The sequence below is a fragment of the Molothrus aeneus genome, chromosome 23, assembly GCF_037042795.1.
Source record: "Molothrus aeneus isolate 106 chromosome 23, BPBGC_Maene_1.0, whole genome shotgun sequence".
NCBI lineage: Eukaryota > Metazoa > Chordata > Aves > Passeriformes > Icteridae > Molothrus > Molothrus aeneus.
Window position 1 is genome coordinate 2843642 of NC_089668.1, and position 24199 is coordinate 2867840.

Genomic DNA, 24199 nt, shown 5'->3' on the forward strand with positions numbered 1-24199 from the left:
AGCCACCCGCTGCTGCCTGCCCGCTGAGCCACTCACACCACACCCTGTAATTTGATAATAATTATAATAATAATAATTACAGCGAGCACGGGCTGGAAGTGCAGGAACAATAACCTGGGTAACGCCCTGCACGGTGGCAGGAGCAGCACGGTGGCACAAGCCCCATCCTGGTGCCAAGCTGAGCCCAGAGCACCTCACCAGGCCCTGCCCAGTGCGTGGGGGGATGTGGCCCAAATGAGTGCCCTGTGTGTGTTTTTAAGCATCCTGTCCATGTCCCAGGCTGTGGTTCAAGTGCCAAGGTTTTCCCACTGAACAGGACACCCTGGCAGAGCCAGAGCGAGAGCTGGAGCTGTCCCCACTCCTGGTGTGCAGAGAGCCCCCCAAAAGTCCTGGTGCCCCCAGGAAGAGATCTCCAGTCCCAGAGCCCACCAGGCCCTGTAGCATCCTGCATTGCTGACACTGCTGCTCCTGCTGCAGGCGGGGAGCAGAGCTCTGCCCCCTCCTTCAGCAGTTATATAAAAGGATTAAAATTTAATAGGAACTTCAAAAGGGGAAGAACTGGGTGGTCGAAGGCAGCTGGCCTGGGGCCGGGTGTGGAGCAGAGGCACCTTGGGACACGTCCCAGCTCTGCTGAGCAGCAGCACTGTGGCACATGGAGGCATCATCCAGCCATGGGGGCAAAGTGTCCAGGCAGCACGGGCAGCACGGGCAGCACGGGCATCCCACGAACCCACGCTGGCTTTACTGAGCCATGGTGTCCCTGGGTCACAGTGGTGCACAGCTTCCATGGCACAGAGTCCCCATTCCCCAGGGTCAGCCTTTACCCAGCACCTCCACCTCTCTGCTGGCATCCAGGCAGCCTTTAATCATTGACCACCCACGGGCACAGCATCACCCACCCGTCCTGGTGCCCGCTGCCACCCTGCCCATCCCATGCCATGCCATGCCATGCCAGCAGTCCCCAGGCATCACATCTCCTCCAGCCCGGTTCCTTCCATGCACGTGGGTTGGAGTGTGCTGGAGAGCAGCCCTGTGCTGGGGGAGCAACACCCCGAGCTGGGGGGCAGCTGATGCACCCATGTCCCCCACCACACCCAGAACCCGCCTGGCTGCACAGCAGCGGCTCTGCCCTCCCGCCGGTGCAGCACCGGGAGCGGGGCTGTGCTGGCAGCAGGAACGAGCCAGGGCTGGGAAAACACCATCTCCCGCCCACACACCGCCCACGGCCGGCCCCGAGCCCGCTCCGCCGCCCCCGCCGCGCCGGGGCTCACGGGGCGGGGGCGGCGGGTGCGGGGTGGGGGCAGCGCCCGGCACGGCCGCCCCCGCATGGGCAGGGCAGGGAACGGGGCAGGGAACGGGGCAGGGGGTGCGGGTCAGCAGCCCCGGGTGCAATGTCCGCCCCAATATCTGCCCTGGGGCAGGGTCCTGCTGTGGGAGCCGGGCTGGGCTGGGGGCAGGGGCTGCGGGGGTCGGGGCTGCCCCATATCCATGGCACAGAAACCTCTCGGTGAGGGCCCAGCCAAGAAGCCTTTGGTTGGTTCATTTTTAATCCTGGCCAAGAGCAGGAGGGCTGCAGGCATGAGGCTTAGGGACACTGCAGGACGTGATAGGGGGCCTCAAACAGCCCCTCCAGCAGCCCAGCTCATGCCATGGGGGTCTTGGGTCATGCGTGTCCCTGCAGGATGGGGATCCCCGGGAGACAACAGCAACCACCGAGCATCCCTCGCCATTCTGAGCATCCCTCACCACCCCACTGTGGCTCAGCTCCCATTGCTGGGTGAGTCCCTCTTGCAGCGCCAGTGCCGCTCTCCCAGTGCCAGTGCCGCTCTCCCAGTGCCAGTGCCACCCTGCCGGTGCCTGCAATGCGGGGGGCAGGATCCGTGCTCGAGCAGGAGCTGCGGGCGCGTGGGAATGCACAGAGAGCAGAGCGGGGTGGGAGGAGGGGAGCGCACGAAGCCGGAGCTCCCCCCACGCTGCTCCCGATCCCTCACCTGGCAACAGGGACCGGGTCCCAGCGGGAATGTGGCACCGGGGCAGGCGGGGGCAGGGCCCTGGTGCCCACCCCGCTAGGAGGAGGTGAAGGAGGATGCTCGGGCGGCAGGAGCTGGCCCGGGCGGGGCCGGCGGGGGCAGCGGGAAGCACCGGCCGATCTTGCGCAGGGTGCGGTGCAGGTCAGCGCGGAAACGCCGGATGGAGAAGCAGTAAATGACGGGGTCCAGGCAGCTGTTGAGGCTGAGCAGGGCCACGCTCAGCGTGTGCAGCACATCCAGGGTGTCGGGGGGAGCACAGAGAGGTGCGGGGGGCCGGCTACCCACCCAGGGGGCGAGCGTCAGGTGGTAGGGGGCAACACAGACAACAAAGACCAGCAGCATCCCCAGCACCATGGCACGGGCCTGCTGCCGGTGGGAGCCTGGCGAGGCAGCGGCGGGCACCGAGAGCGCCCGGGCGATGGAGGCGTAGGTGCCCAGCACCACCAGGAAGGCGGCGGAGAAGAAAGCCACCATGGCGTAGGCATAGCCCCGCTGCCGCCCGTGCTGCTCAAAGCAGGCGGTGGTCCCGGCGGGGGTGGGGAAGGTCTGGTGGGTGGCCAGGGTGGGCACGGCACAGCCCAGCCCCAGCAGCCAGGCCAGGGCACAGGCCAGAGCGGCGCCGCGGGGCCCCGGCAGCGGCAGCACCCGGCGCGCCGCCCGCACCGCGCAGAACCGGTTGAAGCTGATGAGGGCCATGAAGGTGATGGCGCTGTAGGTCGCCAGGTAGTAGGCGGCCCCTGCCAGGCGACAGGTGGCCTCCGAGAGGAGCCAGTCCCCCCCAGCCAGGTAGTAGTGGATCCAGAGGGGAAGGGTGAGGTTGAAGAGGATGTCAGCCAGCGTGAGGTTGATGAGGTAGATGCGGATGGCCTTCCTCACCTTGCCGCTCTGCAGGAAGACCAGCAATGCCACCAGGTTGCCCGGCAGCCCCACACACAGCACCAGGCAGTAGACGATGGGCACCAGCACGAACTGCGCCGGGTTGTTGGGCAGGCACTCTCCAGGGTGCTCCACCAGCAGAGGTCCCGGCACTGAGCTGTTCATCCCTGGCTCCTGCAAAGAGGGGAAACAGTCAGGGGCAACCCTTGGGGACAGGGGAGGGACATTGACCTGGACAGGACGACCTCTCTGGCTGGCACTGCTGGGCACTGAAGGCAGAGCCCTGAGGGGATGCCTTCATCTGCCAGAAGGGCTCAGCTCACACAGGAGAGGAGGAGACCCCAGCTCTGTCCCCCCACACAACAAGGGAGCCTAGAGGCCACTGTCAACTGCCCATCTAGATCCTGCAGGGAGTGGCAGGCACAGCTGCAGCACAGCCAGGGGACAGAGCTGCAGCCGCAGGCACCCGAAGGTGCCACACTGGCTCCAGTCGGCAGCTGCAGGGCTTAACACCTCCCACACAGCACGTGCCTGTGGGGCCACCCACCCCAGCCCTCTCCCAGCACCCCAAATTCCACATGGAGCCAGGCATGAGGAAGTCACTGACTGGCTCAGCGAGCTGCAGAATGGAGAAACCCAGGTAGGGACAGGGGGTACAAACAGGGGGCCAGCACCCCCCGTGCCCCCCAGTCCTGCACAGCAGGGTCTGCCTCTGGTCCTGGCCATGGGAAAGCACACTGTGCTGCAGTGGCTGTATCCAGGGCTGCAGTTACTTCACCTCCCATCACTGCCTGCCCACACCTCGCCAACGAAGGCACTGAGTCACCAGCTGGTGTTTTCCAGCACAGCAGGGCTGGATTCGGCACGCACGGCACCCAGCCCCGGGCTGAGGCACGGAGAGCACGAGCTGCTGAGCCTGGGGGACCTGAGTCTGAATCCCTCAGGGGTCCCCTTTTCCTCCTCCCTCCCCATCATACACACAGTGAATGCTCCATCCCACCCACACCACGGTTGTTACTTACCTTGTCGGGTCAGGCGGGAGCGGTTCTGTCCCCTCTGGCTGCTCCTCGCTGTGACCCAGCCAGGCTGGAGACGGCTTTAAGTGCTGGGCGAGGCAGGGGCTGCCTGACCCCCACCCACCATCCCAAACCCCCCAGTGTTACTGCCTGTGGGACAGCAGCTGGAGTGGGGAGAGCACCTGTGTGTGTATGTAACAGGGAATTCCCTGCTGGAGCCACCCTAAGATCCCCTGCGCCGGCTGACGGGGCTGGGGACATGTGGGAGTGGCCAGTACTGGCCTGGATGACCCCCCTGCCGTGCCCCCAACCTCATCTAATTCCATTTCCCAGGGCCCTTCTCCCACCCACGCCTGGATGAAAGCAGCAGAGGGTCAGGTTTCTGCACCCAGCAGCTGGGGACAAGAGGGATGCCCCAAAGGGATCAAAGCAGGAATCTGCCTCCTCCTGCCTCTTTGTGCTTTTGTTGGCTTCAAAGCTGGTTTTAAGGGGAGCAGCCCTAGAGGCCCCCCCAAGATCTGTGAGCATCTGAGTCACTGCTTTGTGTGGTATGAAATTTGTGTGTGCTCTTTTAGGACACCAAAGATGTCACCCTGAGGTAGGTGACACCTAACTTCAGGTCCCACCAGGGGTACAGGGGTGACTTACACCCCTTGCTCATCCCAATAGCCAGACTCCCCACACAGCCATCCCAGCCCCCTTGCTGGGAGCCACTTCACGTGAGCTGTGGTTCATCCTGAGCGTGCTGTGCCCATCTGGGGTGGCAGAGGGTGGCTCCCTGTGGGAGCAAGATCCACAAAAAGCACATGCCTGCCTGGGCACTCACTCCTGTCACTGCCTTGGTGTGCAGCAAGGGGCCTGGCACATTGTTGGGGGGCTGTGGGATCCCACCTCAGATGGGCTGTCCCCACTGTCCATCTGCCTCTGTGCCAGCTCCTGCACCAGCTCCCACACGTCCCCAGGCCTTGTGTCCAGGCACTGTCCCCAGGGACTGGGTTCTCCAGCCCCAGGACATCCCCTCAGCCCCCAAGGCTCAGCGTGGGGGGGAGGCAGAAATAAACAGGGAGGCAAAACATGAAAAACAAGAGGTTTTATTCCAAAATTTGAAAGAGAGTAGAACCAGCCCCTGCTTAGTGTGGCCAAACACTGGAAAGAGCCGGACACCTTGTGCGAGTTCAGCAGTGTCACAGTGGTGTCACAGTGGTGCCATGGCCACCATCCCACAGCACCAGCCCAGGTCCCACAGTGTGGGGACAGCCAGCACCAGTCACTGGCAGAGGCAGGAGAGGACACACTGTGTCTCATCAGCAAGGATGCGACGTCATCCCTGAAAATACCATAAAGGTGTTGCTCCCCAGCAGCCGAGCCGTCTGTCCTTCCCGTCTGTCCTTCCCGTCTGTCCTTCCCGCCTGTCATCACTCGAACTTGGGCCGGGGGGCAGCTGGGTACCCGCGGATGTTGAGCAGCAGGAGGAGGCCAAGGGAGAGGGTGGCCGGGGCACACATGGCCAGCGGCTCCTGCAGCGCCAGCAGAGTGTAGATGGCACCTGGGCAAGGAGGAGAGCACAGGAATGGGGGTCTCTGGCCAAGGGTGTCCCCAGACCCCACGATGGGCAGTGAGTGCCCGCTGGCTCTCACCTATCATGACGACGCTGAGGATGAAGTTGCTGATCTCCTGCAGCAGCTGGGGCCCAAATGCCAGCAACAGCCCGGCCGTCACCTCCACCCAGCCCACGGCCGCCAGGTACCTGCCCGGCTCCGGCACAAACCCCAAGTCCTTCAGGGGAAACACCTTGGCAAAACGCACGAACTCCGATGCCTGGGAAGGGTGGGAGAGGGGTGAGGCAGCCCTGAGCCTGGGGCTGGGGCAATACAGCCCCTCCAGTGTGTCTGCTCTGCCCTGCCCTGTCTTCCAAGGGGATCAGCTCTGCATCCTAAATAACCACACACCCTAAGGGGATCAGCCCTGCACGCCAGTGGGATCAGCCCTGCGCTCCAAGGGATTCTGGGCTGACTCACAATGAAGGGCTCAGCCTTGTACCCAAAGTGCTCCACCCTGAACCTCTGTAGTCCCAACCTGCTCATTCTCACCCAAGGCTCAGCCCAGCACCACAACAGGGTCAGCCCTGCACGTTTTCCCTGGAGCTCAGCCCTGCACCCCAACCTGTTCCTTTCCTTTCCCCTGGAGCTCAGCCCTGCACCCCAACCTGTTCCTCTCCTTTCCCCAGGGCTCAGCCCTGCACACCAAAGTGCTCTTTGCTCTTTGCTCTGCCCCCATGCTGCTCATTCCCCCCGGGCTCGGCCCTGCGGCCCCCGAGCCTGCCGAGCCCGTGGCTGCACTCACCATGTGCCGGTGCAGGTCGGCAGAGAGCCAGTCCGAGACCTTCAGGACGCCCGTGAGGAAGAAGAAGAGCCCAAGCAGGACACGGAGGGCGGTGAAGGCCGCCGCCATGGCGGGACGGGCGGGCCCGGAGGCGGAGCGGGGCGGAGCGGCCCGGCCCCGTTCCCAGCCGGGCCCCGATCCCAGCCCGGCCCCGCTCCGTGCCCGGCCCCGTTCCCAGCCCGGCCCCGCTCCGTTCTGTTCCCTGCCCGCTTGAGCCCAGCCAAGCCCGCAGGTTCGGGGACCCCCTCGCCCTTGGATGCTGCCGGGGCAGGGGATGCTCGGATGTGCAGCGTCACCCCCCAAGCTGTGACACGTCCTCCCCTCGAAACAGAGCTAGAGGAAAAAGGGAACCCCCCCCACCCCGCAATAAATCCCACAGCTGGGAGGGGTTCGTGGGCTCTGTGAGCAGGTGTGATCATGGCAGCACCTGGGTGCGAGGGGCTGCGGGGACCGATGGCAGGCAGGGCATGGGCAGTGCTGGGCACAGCTCCGGAGCAGGCAGGAGCCCATGGAGAGCGGGCAGGAGCCCATGGAGCGAGCAGGAGCCCATGGAGAGCGGGCAGGAGCCCATGGAGCGGGCAGGAGCCCATGGAGCGAGCAGGAGCCCATGGAGAGCGGGCAGGAGCCCATGGAGCGAGCAGGAGCCCATGGAGAGCAGGCAGGAGCCCATGGAGAGCGGGCAGGAGCCCATGGCGAGCAGGAAGGAGCCGATGGAGCAGGCAGGAGCCCATGGAGCGGGCAGTAGCAGCACAGGATGCCCCGGCCCCAGGGACGCCGCTCGGGGGGACGGAGGCGGCCGCGCTCCCCCGGGCTCTGCGCTCCCCCGGGCTCTGCGCTCCCCCGGGCTCTGCGCTCCCCCGGGCTCTGCGCTCCCCCGGGCTCTGCGCTCCCCCGGGCTCTGCGTCACCGCCCGCGCTGCTCCAGCACCAGCACAGGCCGAGCTCCAGGAACGGCAGCTCGGGATTGGCGAGAGCCAGGCCCCAGGGGAGCCGCGGGCGCTGACGCTTGTGTAATTCAAGTGGAAATATTTTTTTAATGCCAATAAATCATGAGAGCCTGAAGTGTTTTCCAGGCACGAGGAAGCACTGTGGGGCACAGAAAGCACGGCCAGCCTGGTCCTGCACTGGCCCCAGCTCGGCCACCAGGTTGCAGGGGCTGCCACAGGCACTGGTTGGACAGGGGCCAGGGGCAGTGACACTATTTTTACTCCTGGCAGCACATGATTCTTCAGCTGCTCGACATGATTTGGAGCTAGGGTTGGCACACCATGCAATGACAGCAACATGCCAGGGCAGGTTCCAGGCCTTCACAGCTTGGGAGGCTCTTTGGTTAAAAAGGAATTGAAAAAATAAACATCAAAAACCTAAAAAAACGAGGGCAGCAACTCAGTAGGATCAGAGCAGCACATACTGCTCCCAGGATACTGTTCAAGTGTATCTGCTCTCTAATCTTTTATTGATTAGAGAAGATACTTAATGAACCATTTGGTAGAACAAGGTGTCAGCCTCAGCAGAGGACAGCCCAGGTGATGGGAACAGCCATCAGCAGCTGCAGGGAAAACCCATCCTGTCCCTACAGGACACAGGCTGCAGTTTGCTCCTAGCAGGGAGCTGAGGAGATGCAGCTCAGCACATGGAATGCTGGAACACTTTCCCACAGGAAGCAGCCAGTGCTGCAACAGTGGAAATGAGGAGAAGTTACCGGAAAATAACAGAATCTGAAGAAAAATTGTTGCACAAGCAGCAGTAGCTGTGGAGACAAAGACACTGAACCCCAGCCCCTGCAGGGCAGCTATTGAAGATCCACACAATACCACGGAGTCATGAAATCAGTGAAACACCTCAGATTGCCCTCAACCAGCACCCGATTGCCTGAGGGAGAACAGCAGCAGCTCCCAGTTGCAGCAGCAACCCCCCCTGCCATGAGCACTCCCAGGCATTCAGACCCCTCCCAAGTGTTTCATTCCACTTTGCCACATGAAATTCAATTTATTTTCATGTTTCTAACCTGGCAAAGCAGGTCCCAGCCAAATGCTGACGACACTTTGTGCAACTGAGGGAGGAAACCCTGCTACAATGAGCAGAGCCACCACTGGTGTATTTCAACATTTAAACAACTTGATATTTAAACAAAGGGTTGTATTTAATCAATGACAGCATGAACCACAGTGTATGTGCACAGTGCAGCTGCCAAAGAATCAAGTGAAGCAATGTGAACCACTGCAATGTGTGCTGCAATAGCTAAATCCAGCACTGCTCTGGCTTCTACAGAACCCTAACTCTTGGCATCTTAGCCTTAATTACTACAGTCATCACCAAGAAAGATTTTAAAAGCCAACCAGGCACAGGTAAAGATGTGGAATTCTACAATACAAACTATGTAACATGCAAAATGGGAGTAAGGAATGAGTGAAATTTCCAGAAATTCGTGTTTCTCAGACCCAGCCATACCACTCCACACTGGCAGATTGCTTATTCACTGAATACCCTCTGGAATAAAACAGAAGTAATTTATAAAAAATATTTAAATATTTTATTTTTAAGAGCTGTGTGTTCCTGGTTCCTCTTCATTGCACTCAGACTTCTTTTTCTGCAAGTGCAAAGCACACAATTAGGAAGATTGTGGCAGAAAGACAGAAAACAGCAGCAGAAACTACATGACATGGAATCATCATTCAGAATCACAGGCCATGGGCCTGCCAAATATTCTCAAGTATTCACATCAGATTTTAGATTAAATTAACAGAATTAATGTATTTTTAAGACCAGATATGGCTTTGTTTTCCTACCCCACAGCAAGGAGCAGCAGTGACAAACCACAGAGGATTCAACAGGAATTCACCCATTGAACCCCACTGGCTTCACACCTTACAGGTCTATTGTTACTCACCTGTGACTCCCGAGTTAAGGTACCAGCAGGTTGCTCCTCAAACAAGATTTTAAATATCTGAAGTTTCCCCTTGTAGTTTAGTGGCAAATTAGAGGGAAAATGTCATTAATTCCAGCTCTGCAAGTTGGTTTATTTCCCTGAACTGCTATTTGCTTCACTCCTATACGTGCTGATTTATACACCAGGTTATTTTTTTAATTCATTGTTCAAGTGTTTCAGCAAATAGCTTTTTAACAAGGTTTAGTTGAATTAACATCTGAGAAGCAGCTGCTCTATTTTCCTTTTCCCATGCTGACAATCACCAACTGCAGCCTGAGTGCAGGAATGGTCATTTCTTGTATGACCACCTGCTGCACACAAAGGACAGAATTTATTTGCTGCTGCGGGGCTGAAAAGCCTCAGACAACGGTTACATTTTGGCTCTACAGAAGCAAGATGCAGAAACTTTATACAGAACTGAGATTAATCACATGTTTCAGGCAGGAATTACACAACCCAGCACAGGGTGATGGGCTAGCAAGCCCTCACAGCACTGTAAGGACAACAACTACTTACTTGTCCACCTGCTCCCTTGGTCCCTCCACACACCACTGGGCACCGTGCTGGATGTGCTCATGTTCAACTCCTCAACTGGAAAAACATTCCCAAGTTATTACACCCCCAAGTGATTTTGAAATCTTTTGTACAAACCCACGTCTAGAAAGGTATTTTTAGCTGATGCTGTCAAGATATCAAGCCCAGGTGGAGTCAGGGTGCTCAAGCCCACAGTGTGACAAGCTGGGACTGTGTTCTACCCTACATATTTAATGTATCCATTTTTCAGTGTTCCCCAATTCAAAGGTACTCAGTGACTGAACACAAAGTGTCCAAAAACCTTTATTATTTCATCCATCCAGGACAAAAAAGCAATACTTACTTCCAATGGATGAGCACTCCGGTGTCACTCAGCTTTCATCTTCACCTAAAGGATAACAACTGAAGTTATTAGAGTCATACACAGCAAATTGTGACCATTTAAAAACTAACTTAAAAATAAGGTTTTAACATACATGGACTGATTAGTTATGAGGGGGAACTTATCAATTATTCCAAACTATTACGTGGAAGAATAAGGGGCAGAAATAGGCTAGCCTGAACACTCATCAAGAGCTGAAGGAATATGCAGGCAGTTGCCTGAAGAACTGCACCCTGAGCACAAACCATAACCCCAGTCTGAGCACAGTGAGGTTTGATTGCAGCCAGAGGTATACTATCCCTTATGTGAAGGCTTTAATTTCATCAGCTACTCCAACTCTATGATCCTGTTGGTCTCCTGTAGCAATGCCCTCTCTCTTCCCCTTCCTGAGGGAGTGCAGTGGTCCTGGCCTCTTGGAGCTCTCGTGTTCTACAGTAGAACAAGTGCTTCAGAAGCCAAAGGCAGACACTAGAGGTTGGCACTGTCACTGCTTTTATCCTCGGCGAGGTTCTTCCCTCCTCAAGGCCTCCCTTTACTATAGCTGAGGGCAACCTGCAATGGTGAAAGCTGGGGATATGGTACAAGGCTCTGCACAGCTCCAGTTGGGAGGCAGAACCCACCCTGGGCACAGCATGATCTGACCAGGCAGGGACAACTTCAGGCCTTAGTCTCCAACCCACCACCCACCTGGGTTTCCTCACAGCCCCTGGGAGCAGGAGAGTTATGCACGTTTTGTTTTCTCTGCCATAGCAACAAACACCATGCATAAGGGATACTATATCTTTGTGCATCCTTTGAACACTGCAAATTCCCTGCTAGCCACACTCCTCCCAGCCCTCCCCAGTTAGCTCTTCAGTACTGGTGTTCAGAAGCAACATTTATAGAGAGATGGGGTGTTCACAGACCACTGCGGGATTGCACAGCCAAGTCCTAACGTGTCAATCATTACCTAGCAGCAATGACACAGCTGGGAGAAGGCCAATCCTCCCTTTTTTCCTTTTCCAGGCAGCAGCTATTTAACAGCCCCACTAGCTGGTATGGAGTGAAAAAAAATCTGAAGCTAATTAGCTGATTCCAAAACTTGCTGGTAGTGGAAGAAGCCAAGTGATTCCCCAGAGCAGCATACTTGGATGCATCCTTCCCAACATGCTCAGCCTCATTGAACATAATGGAACAGAACACTGGCCTTCCTGATCATGTCACTGCAGCTGGCAATGATTAACAGAGACATGCAACCCCATTACTGCTCCAGTCCTAAAACTACTCACAGGCCTCAGTGTTTAGCTATGGGGAGAACTGCAAGCAAATCAACACTTTGTATGCTTAATGTTACAATAAAGCCCCATCCACGCTGTGCTGTGCTCTCCTGCCAGCAGCAGGCTCTGCTCGGAGGGCCTAGCAGTACGCAGATGTATTCTGACACCACACTTCTGAGCTTCAGGTAAGCTTTTGAGAAAAAGTGTATTTCACACACAGATAAAACCAAGATGAAACACAATGCAAGCACTTGAATGTCATTTCTTGTACCCACTTGTTACAGACTGACTTAGAGCAGACATGACTAAGTTTGCTACCACACCAAGTTTCATTACTGCAGCCAGAGCTGGTTTGAGCCCCATGGTTTCAGTCACAAATTGCTTGCTCCAAGAGTGTCAAAAACCTGCTTAGTTCAAGTACGTAGAATGAGGCAGATGTGCCAATAACCCCTCCATGACATTCCTGCAGGTCAAGTATCCAGAGCACAATGGAAAAACTTAAGTCAGATCTTGAGCAATGGTTTAAGATCACTAATTCAGTTTTGCTACCTGACAGCACAGTGGCAGCAGCCAGCAGGTTTGCTACTGGATCCCAGTCCCAGGTAAGGATAAGCCATCACAAAATGGATTCAAGTCACAGGTAAAGGTAAACCATCATGAAAAGCCAAACTGACTTTGTGACAAGGTGTCACTGTGTGACCAGCTGGCATGGGCTACACTCACTGTGGTGTAACCAAAGACCTGTTGTCATTAACTCATGGTGCACCTGCTACTTCAAGGGTTCAATGGAACATGGAAAGGTGGCTACAGCGGAGGGCAAGGTTGTCCAGCAGATCCCTGTTCACCAGCAAGAGTCCTGCCTGGAAGGTAACAAAGAAGGGTCCAGAAGTGACAATAATACCAGAAACAAGTATGCAAAGCAGAACTTTGCAGAACAAGGGAAAACACATTACAACACCTGTGAAATAAACTGAGTATCAGACAAGAGCCAGATCATTCACTGGAACAAGGGACCTTGAAATTCAGGTTCAAGAGCTAATGCAAAAGAGCTGGAGATCAGCATGTCTGGATGTCTAGCAACGTAAGCATGTTAATCCTGGAACACTATAGTCAGGAGTTCTAGTAATGAAGAGTTTAGAATTACATCCCAAGACTGATGAAAAATGAAATTGTACATTACGCTATCAAGATGACTCTACGAGGCAGAAGTACAGAATCTCATCACTGTCAATTAAAGCAGAGGAATATATCAGGCTTGTCAATCAAAGTATAAAATAAAGACTACTGCAATGTCCAATAAGCTCTATGAAACTCACAGGGATATTCAATCAAGCACTCATTTATGTCCTCAAAAAATATTCTGGATCAGTCTCAGAACTGCTTGTACCAGTAGCTTGAGGTGACTCTCACACAGCACACACGAGGCAAGAGCAGTGGTTACTAACACGTTCCCACCAAGCCAAGACTCTACACATGGATGAGCTGCAGATGGGCCACTTCATCACTACAGAAAGTTTAAACGTGTTCTTTTCCAGGCACTGAGAGCACCTTGTCAACTACTGAGCTGAGTTTAAGATCACATTCCCTCTTCCCCACAGTGCTCATTTAAGAATATCTTCATTACATCGGAACTAAGAAAAATCCACCCAAGCCAAGTTGTAAGTACAGAGGAATCGGGTCTGGAAATGCTCATCTAAGAACCACAGTAAGTTATTTCTTGTCTCTGAACAAGACAAAAGCTTCAAACCGAAAACCACACAGCTTTGATGCAAGCTCAGCATACAGGTATGGAGTGCTGCACTGTAATTCCACAGTCAGAAGTGTGATGTCAGAATACCCACAGTATAAGATTACACAGAAAGTCACCAAGTTATATTATATTGCTTGTTACCTACCTGGACGCAGTCGGCAATGAGAATCTTGGAGCAAGCAGGAATACTACATCCGGGTCCTAATGTCCATTGCCATTTGTGGTACTACGTTCCTCACAGTTATGAACTGCAGAAATGCTGGCTAAGTGCAGTTATGTAGCAGGCCACTAGTTTAAAGTGTAAATTGCAGTCTCAAACTCCAGCAAGAACTTGCTGCCACAGTAAATGGTTGCCAAGGAGAAGCCAAGAATTTGTCTACCACAAAAATACCACAAAATCTCAAAAGCATTTTCAATTTCTCATCAGCTGTATAAATGATTAGTGTATCTACGCCAGAAGGTAAGATTATTCTGTATTCATTTCTGAGAAAGTGTGAAGACATATGTGTAACGATACCAGTTTCTACTTGCTGCAGTTTTTAGAGCTCTGAGTGTCAAAATGGGCTCAATTTTGATAAAACAAGCTAAATTGCAACAGCCAATGTCCTCCAAGTCCAGTACAAAAATGTTATGTGATCCAGACCATCCAAAAACAGGTCTGACCAGCAAAGCACTTTTCTGAATGATTTTAGAAGATTCAATTATATAAATCTGAGTTTATGAAAGAAGTCCAAAACCTCATAGGAATAGATCAAAGGAATGTCACTTTCTCGCCTCCCACATTTAGTAACTTTTATCAGATTTAAAAGTTGACATGTTTGCCAGCTTTTAAGACACCATCTTTAAAAGGTCTTGAAAAGAAGTTGGCTAGTTCATCATATATGCCTGTTTAGTACATGCAACTCAAAGCAGAACTTGTTTTAGAAATTCTGCTTATGCAGCTACAACAAAGCCAGATTTAACCAAACTTTCAGATCTTTTGAAAACTGCCAAATCTTTCAAATATATTTACTAATCATGGTTTTGCAGCTCAGCTATTTTAATACCTAGCAACAGTAGCTTACGTACAAAACAGGGGTACCCAAAGAAAAGCTCTGTAAGGTACAAAGACAGCAGCATCCTTCACTCTTCCAAGTTACAGAACTATAAAAGAACATACTTTAGGATATGCACCAGCATCTCTTTTAATAAAGAATGACATGTAATCTGAAAAATAAACTGAAAAAATTAATTTAATGTTCATGTTTAGAATTCCCCACCTCGGACACCTTCACCTTTTGAGGGTGTCCCATGAACACCCTCCAGAAAAGATATTGTTTAAAACCGCTTCAATAATGCAAATTGCATCCATACTGCTCATTTGTAAACTACCCAATACAAGTAACTTCCAAATACTTGGTCTGCAGTTTAGGAACTGCCAATTTGAAATTCCCTCCTCAAGAGCAATTCATGGTTGTAGCATATTATCAACCCCCAAACTTTTCTGGGTACACAAAAAGCATTCACCAAACAAACTGAATCACTCTTTAGTGAGCTTCATATTCCAGTCAGTGTTACCTGTATCAGCACTTCCCAACTTGCTAGTCTGTCATTTAAGGTGTAACAGTACTTCAAGAGGGATCAGACATCTGTACCCTAAAACCCTGAAATCTGACACTTTATGTTTTAACCACAGGGAAAATTTAGCAGAAAATTTAGAATTAGCCAATGCTCAGCATAAGGAATGGAAGGATATTGGGAAGATTAAAGCTATTCACAGAACTCCAGTGGCTGGGGATCATGTGAAGGTACAGCCAAGCTAAGTTTACCTACTTTGTGCCAAGCAGGTTGATGTATCCTGCATTAACACTGAGGTATTTGACACTGGGAAGTCACGTTCCCAGTTTACCTGGTACATTGTAATAACAAGCAAAGCAACTACCTTACCAATGAGTCCAGAATGCTTTGAAATTCTTCTGGGGCTTAATAAAATGAACAGCAAACTAAGGAATTCATCAGATCTTCTACAAAAAGAACCTTAAAGGGAGTTTATTTGCACTGTGTAGTAGTAACTCTTAAAACTCCAGATTCAGATACTACTTTTGAAGCATTATCTCCAAACATCAATAATAAAAAAGCGATAACCATCATGCAAGCAAGCTGATTGCTGTATTTTACATACAGGATTTTAGGATTTGCCCACCAGCTACACAATTTAAGAATAGTTCCTGCAGTCCCCATAATACAAATGATTGTATTCTGAACTAGGCAAATTAGTCCACTGTCAGCATGAGGACATAAGCAAATTAACCTTAATCACTCGAGTAACACTTCTGGTCTTTTTGCCAAGCAATTTCAGGCAGGTGTACAATATGGAGCAAGGCCAGATCCTGTAATCTCAAGACAGCTTAAGAGCATATAAATATCACATTAACAATCCTTTAGTGAGGAAGTCAGCCAATACAAGGCATTCTATGAATTTATTTTAAAATAACCATTGCTAGTCTTCTGCTTAAAGTCTTTGAAAGATTCCAAGCAGTAACTGCCAGGGTGGTAAGTGCTACCATCCCACCACCCATAGCTAAAATATGGAATTCATTACTGCACTGCTTGCAGTGAAGCTTTAAATAATGTATCTTACAGCATTTGTAAGATTTTCATTTGCTTCCTTGTTGCAGCACAATTACTGCTCAAAAAATCTGCACCTACTGCAAAGTTCGGCTACAATTTAACCCAATCTTTGGCTAGAGAGGCACTGTGGGAAGAGATCTCACTCTTCACTGTAGTTCCACACCCTGGTCTAGGTCCGACCTCAGCTCGAGGCTCTCAGGTTACTGTGGCAGGTGTGGTATTGGCCTCATTTGTTTAACCACGACTGGCAAGAAGAGTTACTACATTTAGTTTTCTATTTATTTTAAGCACAGTAAAAAAAAGGTTGGTACACTTTGGGAATTCAGTGGCACAAGGTACACTGCCATCAAGTTAGGGACGTTATACATCAAAAAAACAGCTAAATTTGATTTTGAAACACTGCATTACATAATTAAATTGTACTCGCCCAAACAGACCACTTACAAATATTAGGTCAGTAAGTTTCTAACATCCATAAAAACGTAGCTTTCTTACTAAAATGCAAGAATTAAGAAGTCGGTGTCTAAACAAGACAGACAAAAACAAACTGGAATGAAACTACAGGTCACATCTAAAATCGGGGCTTTTTGTTTGGGGCTTCATATTCTTCTCTCCCTCTACCATATCCTGCTGGTGTTCCAGGCCCCATTCCTCTAGGACCCTGGCCACCCACGGGCCCCGCACCTCCCTGCCCAAAGCGTTCAGGACGCTATTGGAACAGAATTAACAGTTCATTATAAGTAGTTGATGTCCATGTGTGTTAAGTATATATTTTTAGAAGGTTCCGTAGTCAAGGTTCGTCGATACAATCACCATTGAGCCGATCCACAGGTACCGGGAACATAGAAAGGAAAAAAGGGTAATTTAAAAATTAGTTTATTGTAATACATGCCTTGAGGTATGTTCCCACTTGATGCATTCTCATACATCTGTTACAAAGAACAGATCCTCCCTGCAGTGCTAGAAATGTAAGCATTAGTGCAGATGTGAATTAACAACTTTTCCAAATGAGCTCTAGCAAAATTTTCAACCAAGTTAATGCAAATAGCTTGTGAACTTCTCACCTTTAGTGCAGTAAAAGCTCAGATTACATCACTGTCATTTCCAAATAAGCCTAACGAGAGAATGCAGCTCCAATTGGCTGAAGCAGGAGCTGACATTCATCAAATGTAACAGAATGCCTACTCACCAGGACTGGCATGTGCTGTCTAGAGACCATGTGCTTTTCAAGATGGGGTTAAGACTACGGTCTGCTGACTAAACTGCAGAGGCCTTTGGCAGTACCAAAACTCATTGTGAGCACTACTGCATTGCAAGAAGAAAAAAAAAAGTGAAAAAAGCTACTGACCAGTGCTTTACCTAACCAACACAACTGCTCGAGCAAAGACTGGCACTTGTTCAAACCCAACGTACTCCGGAGCTGCTGGTGCTGCATCAGATGCAAAACGTGGTCCAAGCACTCAGTGTTTCCAGTTAGAGCTATGCACAGAGGGTTGTGTGCATCCAGGCAGTATCTCCCTTCCCACCCCACCTTCACCACAAGCTCTTGGAAAATTCACAGCTTCACAGCAATTGAAAAGGTTTCACACCAAGGTGTAACAGCTAAGTTACTCTGCAATAAAGCAGAGACTTCAGGTCTATTTACTAGTACGTCTAGTTGCATGTACTTTGTTCAGTTACTGTATTACTAGGTGTGATCAGCATTCAACCTACAGAAGTTACACATTATGAGGTCAAAGAGAGCTTTAAATTTTCATTTCAACCAAGGTTCCCACTACCGAGTCACAGAACAATGGTAGGTGGTTTGTTACAAAAAGTATCTGCAACTGAAATTGCACACTTCAGAGCTCCTGACTTCTGAAAGTCAGCATCAATCCTTCCAAGAAAGGAGTTTCACAAATATTACTTAGGTTATTTCTGCCTAATTCATGGCAGCTTCAGCTCATCTCCAGCTCTGTTTAAAGGTATCAGCCCAGGAACTGTGACCGCATTGTGTGGCAGAGATCCCCAACCTATGAAACTCCAGGCAGTTAATCCATCTCACTGTCACATCTTTTGACCAGATCACATTTCAGGGATTACACAAGTTCAACATGCACCTGTTACCATGGTTTTCAGGAGAAAAATGTACATAGTATCCACCACACACTGCCTAACTGCTCACAGGAAGCTCAGGAACTGCTCATGTATCAGTAGGTTATTGAGGTACCTTAAGGCCAACAGCACTGTCTACTGAATCAATGATGCTCTGGGAAGTTACCATTCCAAAGATATGTTCCCCAAAAAGATAAAACAGAAGGTATCTGACAAGCTACTATGGTAGCTCAGCTCATTAAGCCAGAGGCCTAAACCCACCCAAAAATCATTTAGTTCAGCTTGTGCTGCAGGTGCACACCCTTTCAGGAGGGTGAAAGCACACTGGTATCGCCACCTAAGCAAACAGATTCCCATCCTGCCCATTGAACACTTCTGTCATCTGCATCCGTGGTGCTTCAGTGTAGGAACACCAAACAGGCTCCAAGCCCAGTCACACATGTAGTGTGCCAGAAATTAGTACAGTTTGGAAACATACCTCAGAACAGGAGATATGCTGTGGTTTTAACAGGCTCTACCTTTGTGTCATGCCCAACACAGGAAAACAGACCGGGCTATCATTCCTTTGGGAGACAGGAACCACAAATGGCTACAGTCCAGGATAGCTGGAACATGCCTGAAGCTAAAAACCAGCATTTCTGCTCTTCTACAGCAACATCAGCACAGACTAAGGGATATGCTGTTTACCATTGGTAATTTAAGTTTATCTGCTGCTGGGACAGACCTGAGCGCAGATTTTGGACTGAACAGCACACCCAGACCAACATGCATCCAGCCTACCTAGGCTTGGAAGGGCCAAAACAGTGTTACACATTGGGAAGGAGAACAAAAAAATCTCTCTTGTCCATCAATACAGAACATCAAATTACTGAAAACCTACCACATTAAGTATTTTGATGAAATTTGTCAGATTCTCTAGAATTCACAAAAAATCCTTCCAAGCCTAACAGTGACGCAGAATTTCCAAAGTCCAATGAAGTCAGTTAATTGCAGATATGCTTAAGAGCACATTTGAATCCACTTACAAACAATTTCTGAGTGTGTAAGCTACCATAAAGGTTATCAACTACTCTAGTGCTACACACTGCCACGTTGTCCTGTGTTAAACACCTGACAAGAGAGTCAGAAGTTAACAGTGACATTTCCACAACCATCCGAACACTGGAGAACTCATTCCCAACCACAACAACTCCCTTGTGCTAAGCTAAAGCCACCACAGGATACGTTACCATGTCACTTCCCATCATAGAACCACTCATGGCTGCTTGGCCAACTCCTGGATTAGCTTCATAACCTATGCCGCCACCACCTCCCAGAGGTGGAAATTTCTGGGCTGCTGAAGCATAAGGATCTAAGAGAGAGAAATATATAATCATATTCTGATCATTTCTAAGTTAGCCACACAAAGTATTTACTTAAAGGCTCTTTACCTCCCATGTTCATTGTGGCAGCACCACCCATTCTCATGTCTCGCTCCCTCTGCATAGAAGAAACAACTTTTAACTTGGATAATCAACCACCAAATTCCAAACTTTTCAGGAGACAAAGCACATGTACAGCCAACTACTGCCACTGCCCATACACACACACACAGTACAATCACCAACCCAAAGGAAGCAAACACAGCCATTTGAAAATACACCTACAAAATTCCTGAGCATGGTAACGTGACCCAAACCCACCCCCATGTCACTTACTGGATCCATGTAACCCATTCTACTATAATTCTCTTCCCTCTGTCTTCTCATCTGCTCTTCCATCTCCCGCTGACGGATCATCATCTCCTCCTCCCGCCGCCGGCGCTCCTCCTCCTGCCTGGTCACCACAAAGCAGATGTTAAATCCCAGCAGTGGAGCACACTGAACACACACTAACATCAACTGCTCCAGCAATATAAAAGCACTGAAAGATTACACTTCAGAAAAAAAAAAAAAACAAACACAAAAAAAACCATATTCTATGATGTCAAAATATTTAAGGAGAAACTTACACAGCAGTTCAATTTCGCTAACACAAACTGAAGCAGCAATGGTGTTTCTTGAAAAATAAAAACTTTCATATGTAAGTAACTGAAAAAAGAAAAAGGTAAATATAATTTTTAATAAAATCCCATGAAAGCCAAACTAACCTCAGCTGAATTTCCTTGCGTTTCTGCATTTCCTGATTATGAAGTTCTTCCATCCGCCTCAGCTCCTCCTGGCGCCTCATGAGGTCTGCAGGAATGAAGCCTGTGAGCAGCTTTTCCACACAATGTCCCATTTTAACTACATCTGAATTAGATCTGCACTGTGGCAGAGAAGTACATTCCAGTGTCACTGTTCTTAGCAATACACCACTGAAATTTCAAAAAACTACCAGTGCCTCTTTAACTCTGAAATTCTCAAGTTCATAGTCAGAAGCATGAATTTCCTCACTAAACCATTAAACAGCCATACACCTAAGCCAGCATTTAAAGCAAAAAGATTGTAAGAGTTCAGAACTCGTTACCTTGACGCAGGAGGTTTGCCTGATGCTCATGGTAAGCATCTTCCATCTCACTTTCAAGTTTGTCCTTGGCATCTTTCATATTTTTTGCAACTTGCTCTCTCTGCTGCTTTTCCATTTCATCTAAAGATTTCCACCTTTGAGAATACTCAAATTCAAAACTGCCAGGCTGAGCAAAACGGGGAGGAGTCTCTCTTTCCCTGCAGAAAGGAAGAGACTCAGATTGGGCAATCCTGGAAACTCAAGGTCAATACAAGATCACGACCCAAATAACTGAATTATCAGGGAACATCAAGGACACCCTGAGAACACCTGACAACCACAGGAGAACTGGCTGTGATGGAACTGCTGCATCTCACACACTTAGACAACAGCACTGAACACAAATAATTATCACAGCACATGTGGAGACTCCTGCACTATCACATCCAAGCAAATCTGCAGAGTGCTACTGCTTGTTTGCTTTATTCTTAACTGTCTTTAGATGGAGTTTTCCAGTGCCAAATCACTCTGTGTCAAAGGCAAATAACAGCCTTCACTTTCAAGTAAATAGTTATAAAAGTGCCTGAGGGCCAACAGGCTGTCATATAAATAAACTCCAATTTAAAATTCAGTAATTTATGGAACAAAATTACCAAGTTCGAAAGCTTTCCATGCACTACCAGTATGAATTATTTCAACGCTTGGAGCACCGTATTAATCCACATTGTAAGTGGTTTAGAGGCAGCTTTGAGAACAATTTTTGATCAAAGCAAGGAATTTTGAGCTCTTTCTAAGCCAAGCAAGACTGACTGGATCTCCCTCCCTGCACTCCCTTTTGTGATCTGGAAAAACATAAAATTCCTACAACAGGTTTAATATACAGATTCTAACATAAAACTGCTGTTTCAGAAAAGATTTCTCTTGACTCTTTAATACTCTTTGTTCCTTTATGCCAGTAGTCAGCTCATAAGGCAAATCCACATGCAACAAGTTCATACAAATCCGGCAATGAGTTAAAATTTTACTTTGTTTCTCATTTCAAACCACGAATGTAAATTTCCAAGATCCCCACGGGATCACCAATCCGAGACATGCCTTAAGGGAGATGACAGCTTCTAACAATAGCATTAAACAATTCAAGTCTGATTTTTCAAGTTTCTACATATACCAAAACCATGTGTCAAGCTGCTATTTCTTTGTACTACAATGTAGAAAACTGCTTGTGTAACACTTAGTGAATACACTAATCAAATCGTTGTTACTTTAAACTATGAACAAATAAACCCCCCCCCCCCCCCCCCCCCCCCCAAGAACTGACAATACAACCGAAAATCTAAAGCCTGTTTCTGAAAAATTTTCCATAGTCCTCAGTGCCAGGGACAATACCACTTAAAACATCATTAATGCCCTCTTTATATCAAAAGATAGTGCCTACTTTTGATACATCGGATTCTTCTGAGCAAGCTTTTCTGGAAGACCATCTTCATCATCCAGCTGTTCCAACGGTTCCACAATAACTGGCCTGGGAGTGCTGAACAGAAAATACTCGTTTTACTCCTCTAAAAGCCCTTATTCTGAACAACTAGAATCCTGCAGTCTTTATTCAGCTTAAAACTAAAAGATCCTGACAAAGTACTTACGTTGTCAACAAAAACACCCCCTCAGTACACCGTTCAAATGCTTTCCTTGCAGCTGGCTTTGATGCAAACTCAACAATGCCTTTTCCTGTTGATCTACCTCGATCATCTACAATCACAACAGCTCTTTCCACCGGACCGAACTGGGAAAAAGCCTCCTCGAGCAACTCGTTGGACACGTAGGGCGAGAGGTTCCGCACCGACAGGGCAGCGGCGTGAGTGGCAAAGCGAACGCGGAGCTGCCGGCCCCTCATGGGGGTATCGTCCAACTCTGCCTTTGCGATTTCTGCAAGAGCTCTAGATTCCTGGGGGAAGTGCAAAACCCAGCCTTAGAAAACTAAGTTGTACATCACCACACCGCGAGGACGAAACGGATGAACACACAACACGAATGCCTACCAATTTAATGAATCCAAAGCCTTTCCCCTTGTTGATAAAAACCTCTCCCGGCTCCCCGTATTTGGCAAACAGTCTTTTAAAGTCTTCATCTGTGATATCAGCAGGCAAATTCCCCACAAACAACCGGCAGCGCTGTGTGTACGTCTTCTCCCCGGGCCGCCTCAGCAGAGAGAGGTTCGCTTTAAACCCCTATAAAGAATCAGACCAGTTCGAGCTATCACTGAGTGCTACACACAGAATTGCGGGGAGCCTCGAGGACCCCCGGAGAACCCAAACCGCAACCCCGGGACCGCCCGGCCACTGCGAGGGGATCCAAACCGCGGAACCGCCAAGAGACCCAAACCGCAGCCCCGTTGCACCGCTAAGAGACTCAAACCGGAGTCCCAGCACCACCGGGGTCACCGCGAGGGAACCCAAACCGCAGCCCTGGGCAACGCGACGGAACGCAAACCGCAGCCCCGGGGCCGCCCTGACACCGGGGACCGCTCGCATCCCGCTGAGGCGCCGCCGCCTCTCCCCCGCTCCTCCCCTCAAGATGGCGGCGCGGGCGCGCGGAGCCGCCGCCATCTTGTGCCTGAGGGAGGTGTGGGGGGGCCGTGACTCACCTCGTCCGACAGCTTCTCGCTCCTATCTCCCGAGCCCTGCTGTGACCCGAGGCTCTGCTGGCCCTGGTGCTGCTGCCCGCGGCCCCGCGGCTCCCCGCCCGGCCCGCCGCGGTGCCCCGGGCCGCCCTTGTGCGGCCCCTGCTGCGGGCCGCCCGGCCCCTTGGGGCCGCCGCCGGGAGACTGTCCTTGTCCTTTCTTAGGGCCGCCGACCGGTGTGGGGCTGGGGCTGGGCTTGGATTGCGGCTGTGCACCGGAAGGAGACGAGGAAGGAGCCGAAACTGGCGGCTGCTGCTGTGGCTGCTGCCCCGCGGGAAGCGCAGAGGATGGAGGCGCTCCCGCCTGGCTGCCGGTGGGTCCCGCCGTGGTAGCGGAGGCTGAGGAGGATGAAGAAGGCGGAGCGGAGGTGGACGTGGGTGGCTTCGGCGGTTCAGGCTTCGGGCCTCCTCCCGGCGGACCGCCTGGGCCTTGCGGGCCACCCGCCATCGGGCCGCGGTTCTGTCCCATGCCCATGCCGGGCGGCGGCGAGCGGAAATCGTGGTTGGGACCGCCGCGTCCTCCACCGCCGCCACGCCGGTGAAAGCCGCCGCCACCGCCGCCACGGCTACGGAAGCGATCCCGCGACATGGTGTAGCGGAGGGAGGAGGCGGAGATGAGAAGAGAGCTCCGGCCGCGGCGGCTGCTACTGCTCAGCGCCCGCTGCGCAAAATGGCGGTGAGCTGGACGGCCTCGCCGCCGCCTTTGTCCGCCCTTAATATAGTATGCCCGCCCCCGGAAGCCCCCCTCCTCCCCACCAGCCAACCACCGGCACTGGCGGCAGTGACTGACATGCAAAGTCACCAATAGCGTGTCGCAATTCCGCTAACTCTTTGATCTCATTGGTAACGAGCCTGCCCTCTGTCCATTGGCGCGTTTGACCGCCGACGTTGGAACGGGCCGGTCCGTTAACCTCCCGCGTGCTGATTGGGCAGTTTGAGCGGCGGGAGGTGCTGTCACGGCGGGAGCGCGGCTCGTGATTGGCTGGCTCGGCTGTCAGTCAGGCGGAGGCGCGGCCCGGGCCCGGCTGCGCGGCGCCTCAAGGCGCGCTCAACCCTGGCTGCGGCTGGAAAAATGTCAAATAAACGTATTTTCAATTACAGTTCGCTGCTTCAACGCGGCCGGAGCCTTCGCTTCTGCTTTGAAACCAAATCTGGGATAGGAAATATCCGATTTATGCATTCAAGGGTGGTAGTGGAAC

The 24199-nt window shown here is 51.1% G+C and overlaps 3 protein-coding genes across 5 annotated transcripts; all 3 read right to left on the reverse strand.

Moving 5' to 3' along the window:
* Positions 1–2066: 2066 nt before the first annotated feature.
* Positions 2067–3071, reverse strand: LOC136565853 (platelet-activating factor receptor-like). Its single transcript, XM_066564693.1, has one exon. The coding sequence runs from the start codon at positions 3069–3071 to the stop codon at positions 2067–2069; it is 1005 nt and encodes a 334-aa protein (XP_066420790.1).
* Positions 3072–4997: 1926 nt separating this feature from the next.
* TMEM35B (transmembrane protein 35B) lies at positions 4998–6382 on the reverse strand. Its single transcript, XM_066564909.1, has 3 exons — positions 6266–6382; positions 5560–5740; positions 4998–5468 (listed from the first exon to the last, which is right to left on the reverse strand). The coding sequence occupies exons 1-3, from the start codon at positions 6371–6373 to the stop codon at positions 5338–5340; spliced, it is 420 nt and encodes a 139-aa protein (XP_066421006.1). The 5' UTR covers positions 6374–6382; the 3' UTR covers positions 4998–5337.
* Positions 6383–8813: 2431 nt separating this feature from the next.
* Positions 8814–23676, reverse strand: SFPQ (splicing factor proline and glutamine rich). Of its 3 annotated transcripts, XR_010784955.1 has the most exons (13): positions 22966–23676; positions 22361–22549; positions 21965–22266; positions 21760–21855; positions 20346–20542; positions 19987–20071; positions 19556–19673; positions 19289–19337; positions 19088–19209; positions 13300–16473; positions 10110–10154; positions 9749–9823; positions 8814–8893 (listed from the first exon to the last, which is right to left on the reverse strand). XR_010784955.1 is itself a non-coding variant. In XM_066564946.1 (11 exons), the coding sequence occupies exons 1-10, from the start codon at positions 23587–23589 to the stop codon at positions 10134–10136; spliced, it is 1803 nt and encodes a 600-aa protein (XP_066421043.1). In that variant the 5' UTR covers positions 23590–23676; the 3' UTR covers positions 8814–9823; positions 10110–10133. The 3 variants fall into 3 exon arrangements, 1 of the variants encoding a protein (XP_066421043.1); XR_010784956.1 differs by lacking the exon at positions 13300–16473; XM_066564946.1 differs by lacking the exon at positions 13300–16473 and having other exon boundaries at positions 8814–9823.
* Positions 23677–24199: the final 523 nt, after the last annotated feature.

Coding starts and splice junctions, on each gene's coding strand:
- LOC136565853 (XM_066564693.1), bottom strand. CDS start 3,071: ATGAACAGCTCAGTGCCGGGACCTCTGCTGGTGGAGCACCCTGGAGAG.
- TMEM35B (XM_066564909.1), bottom strand. CDS start 6,373: ATGGCGGCGGCCTTCACCGCCCTCCGTGTCCTGCTTGGGCTCTTCTTC. Junction 5,741..6,265: donor CCGACCTGCACCGGCACATG/GTGAGTGCAGCC, acceptor CACCCTTCCCAG/GCATCGGAGTTCGTGCGTTT. Junction 5,469..5,559: donor CCTCAGCGTCGTCATGATAG/GTGAGAGCCAGC, acceptor CTCCTTGCCCAG/GTGCCATCTACACTCTGCTG.
- SFPQ (XM_066564946.1), bottom strand. CDS start 23,589: ATGTCGCGGGATCGCTTCCGTAGCCGTGGCGGCGGTGGCGGCGGCTTT. Junction 20,072..20,345: donor GGCAAACCTCCTGCGTCAAG/GTAACGAGTTCT, acceptor TCATTCCTGCAG/ACCTCATGAGGCGCCAGGAG. Junction 19,338..19,555: donor GAATGGGTTACATGGATCCA/GTAAGTGACATG, acceptor TCTTCTATGCAG/AGGGAGCGAGACATGAGAAT.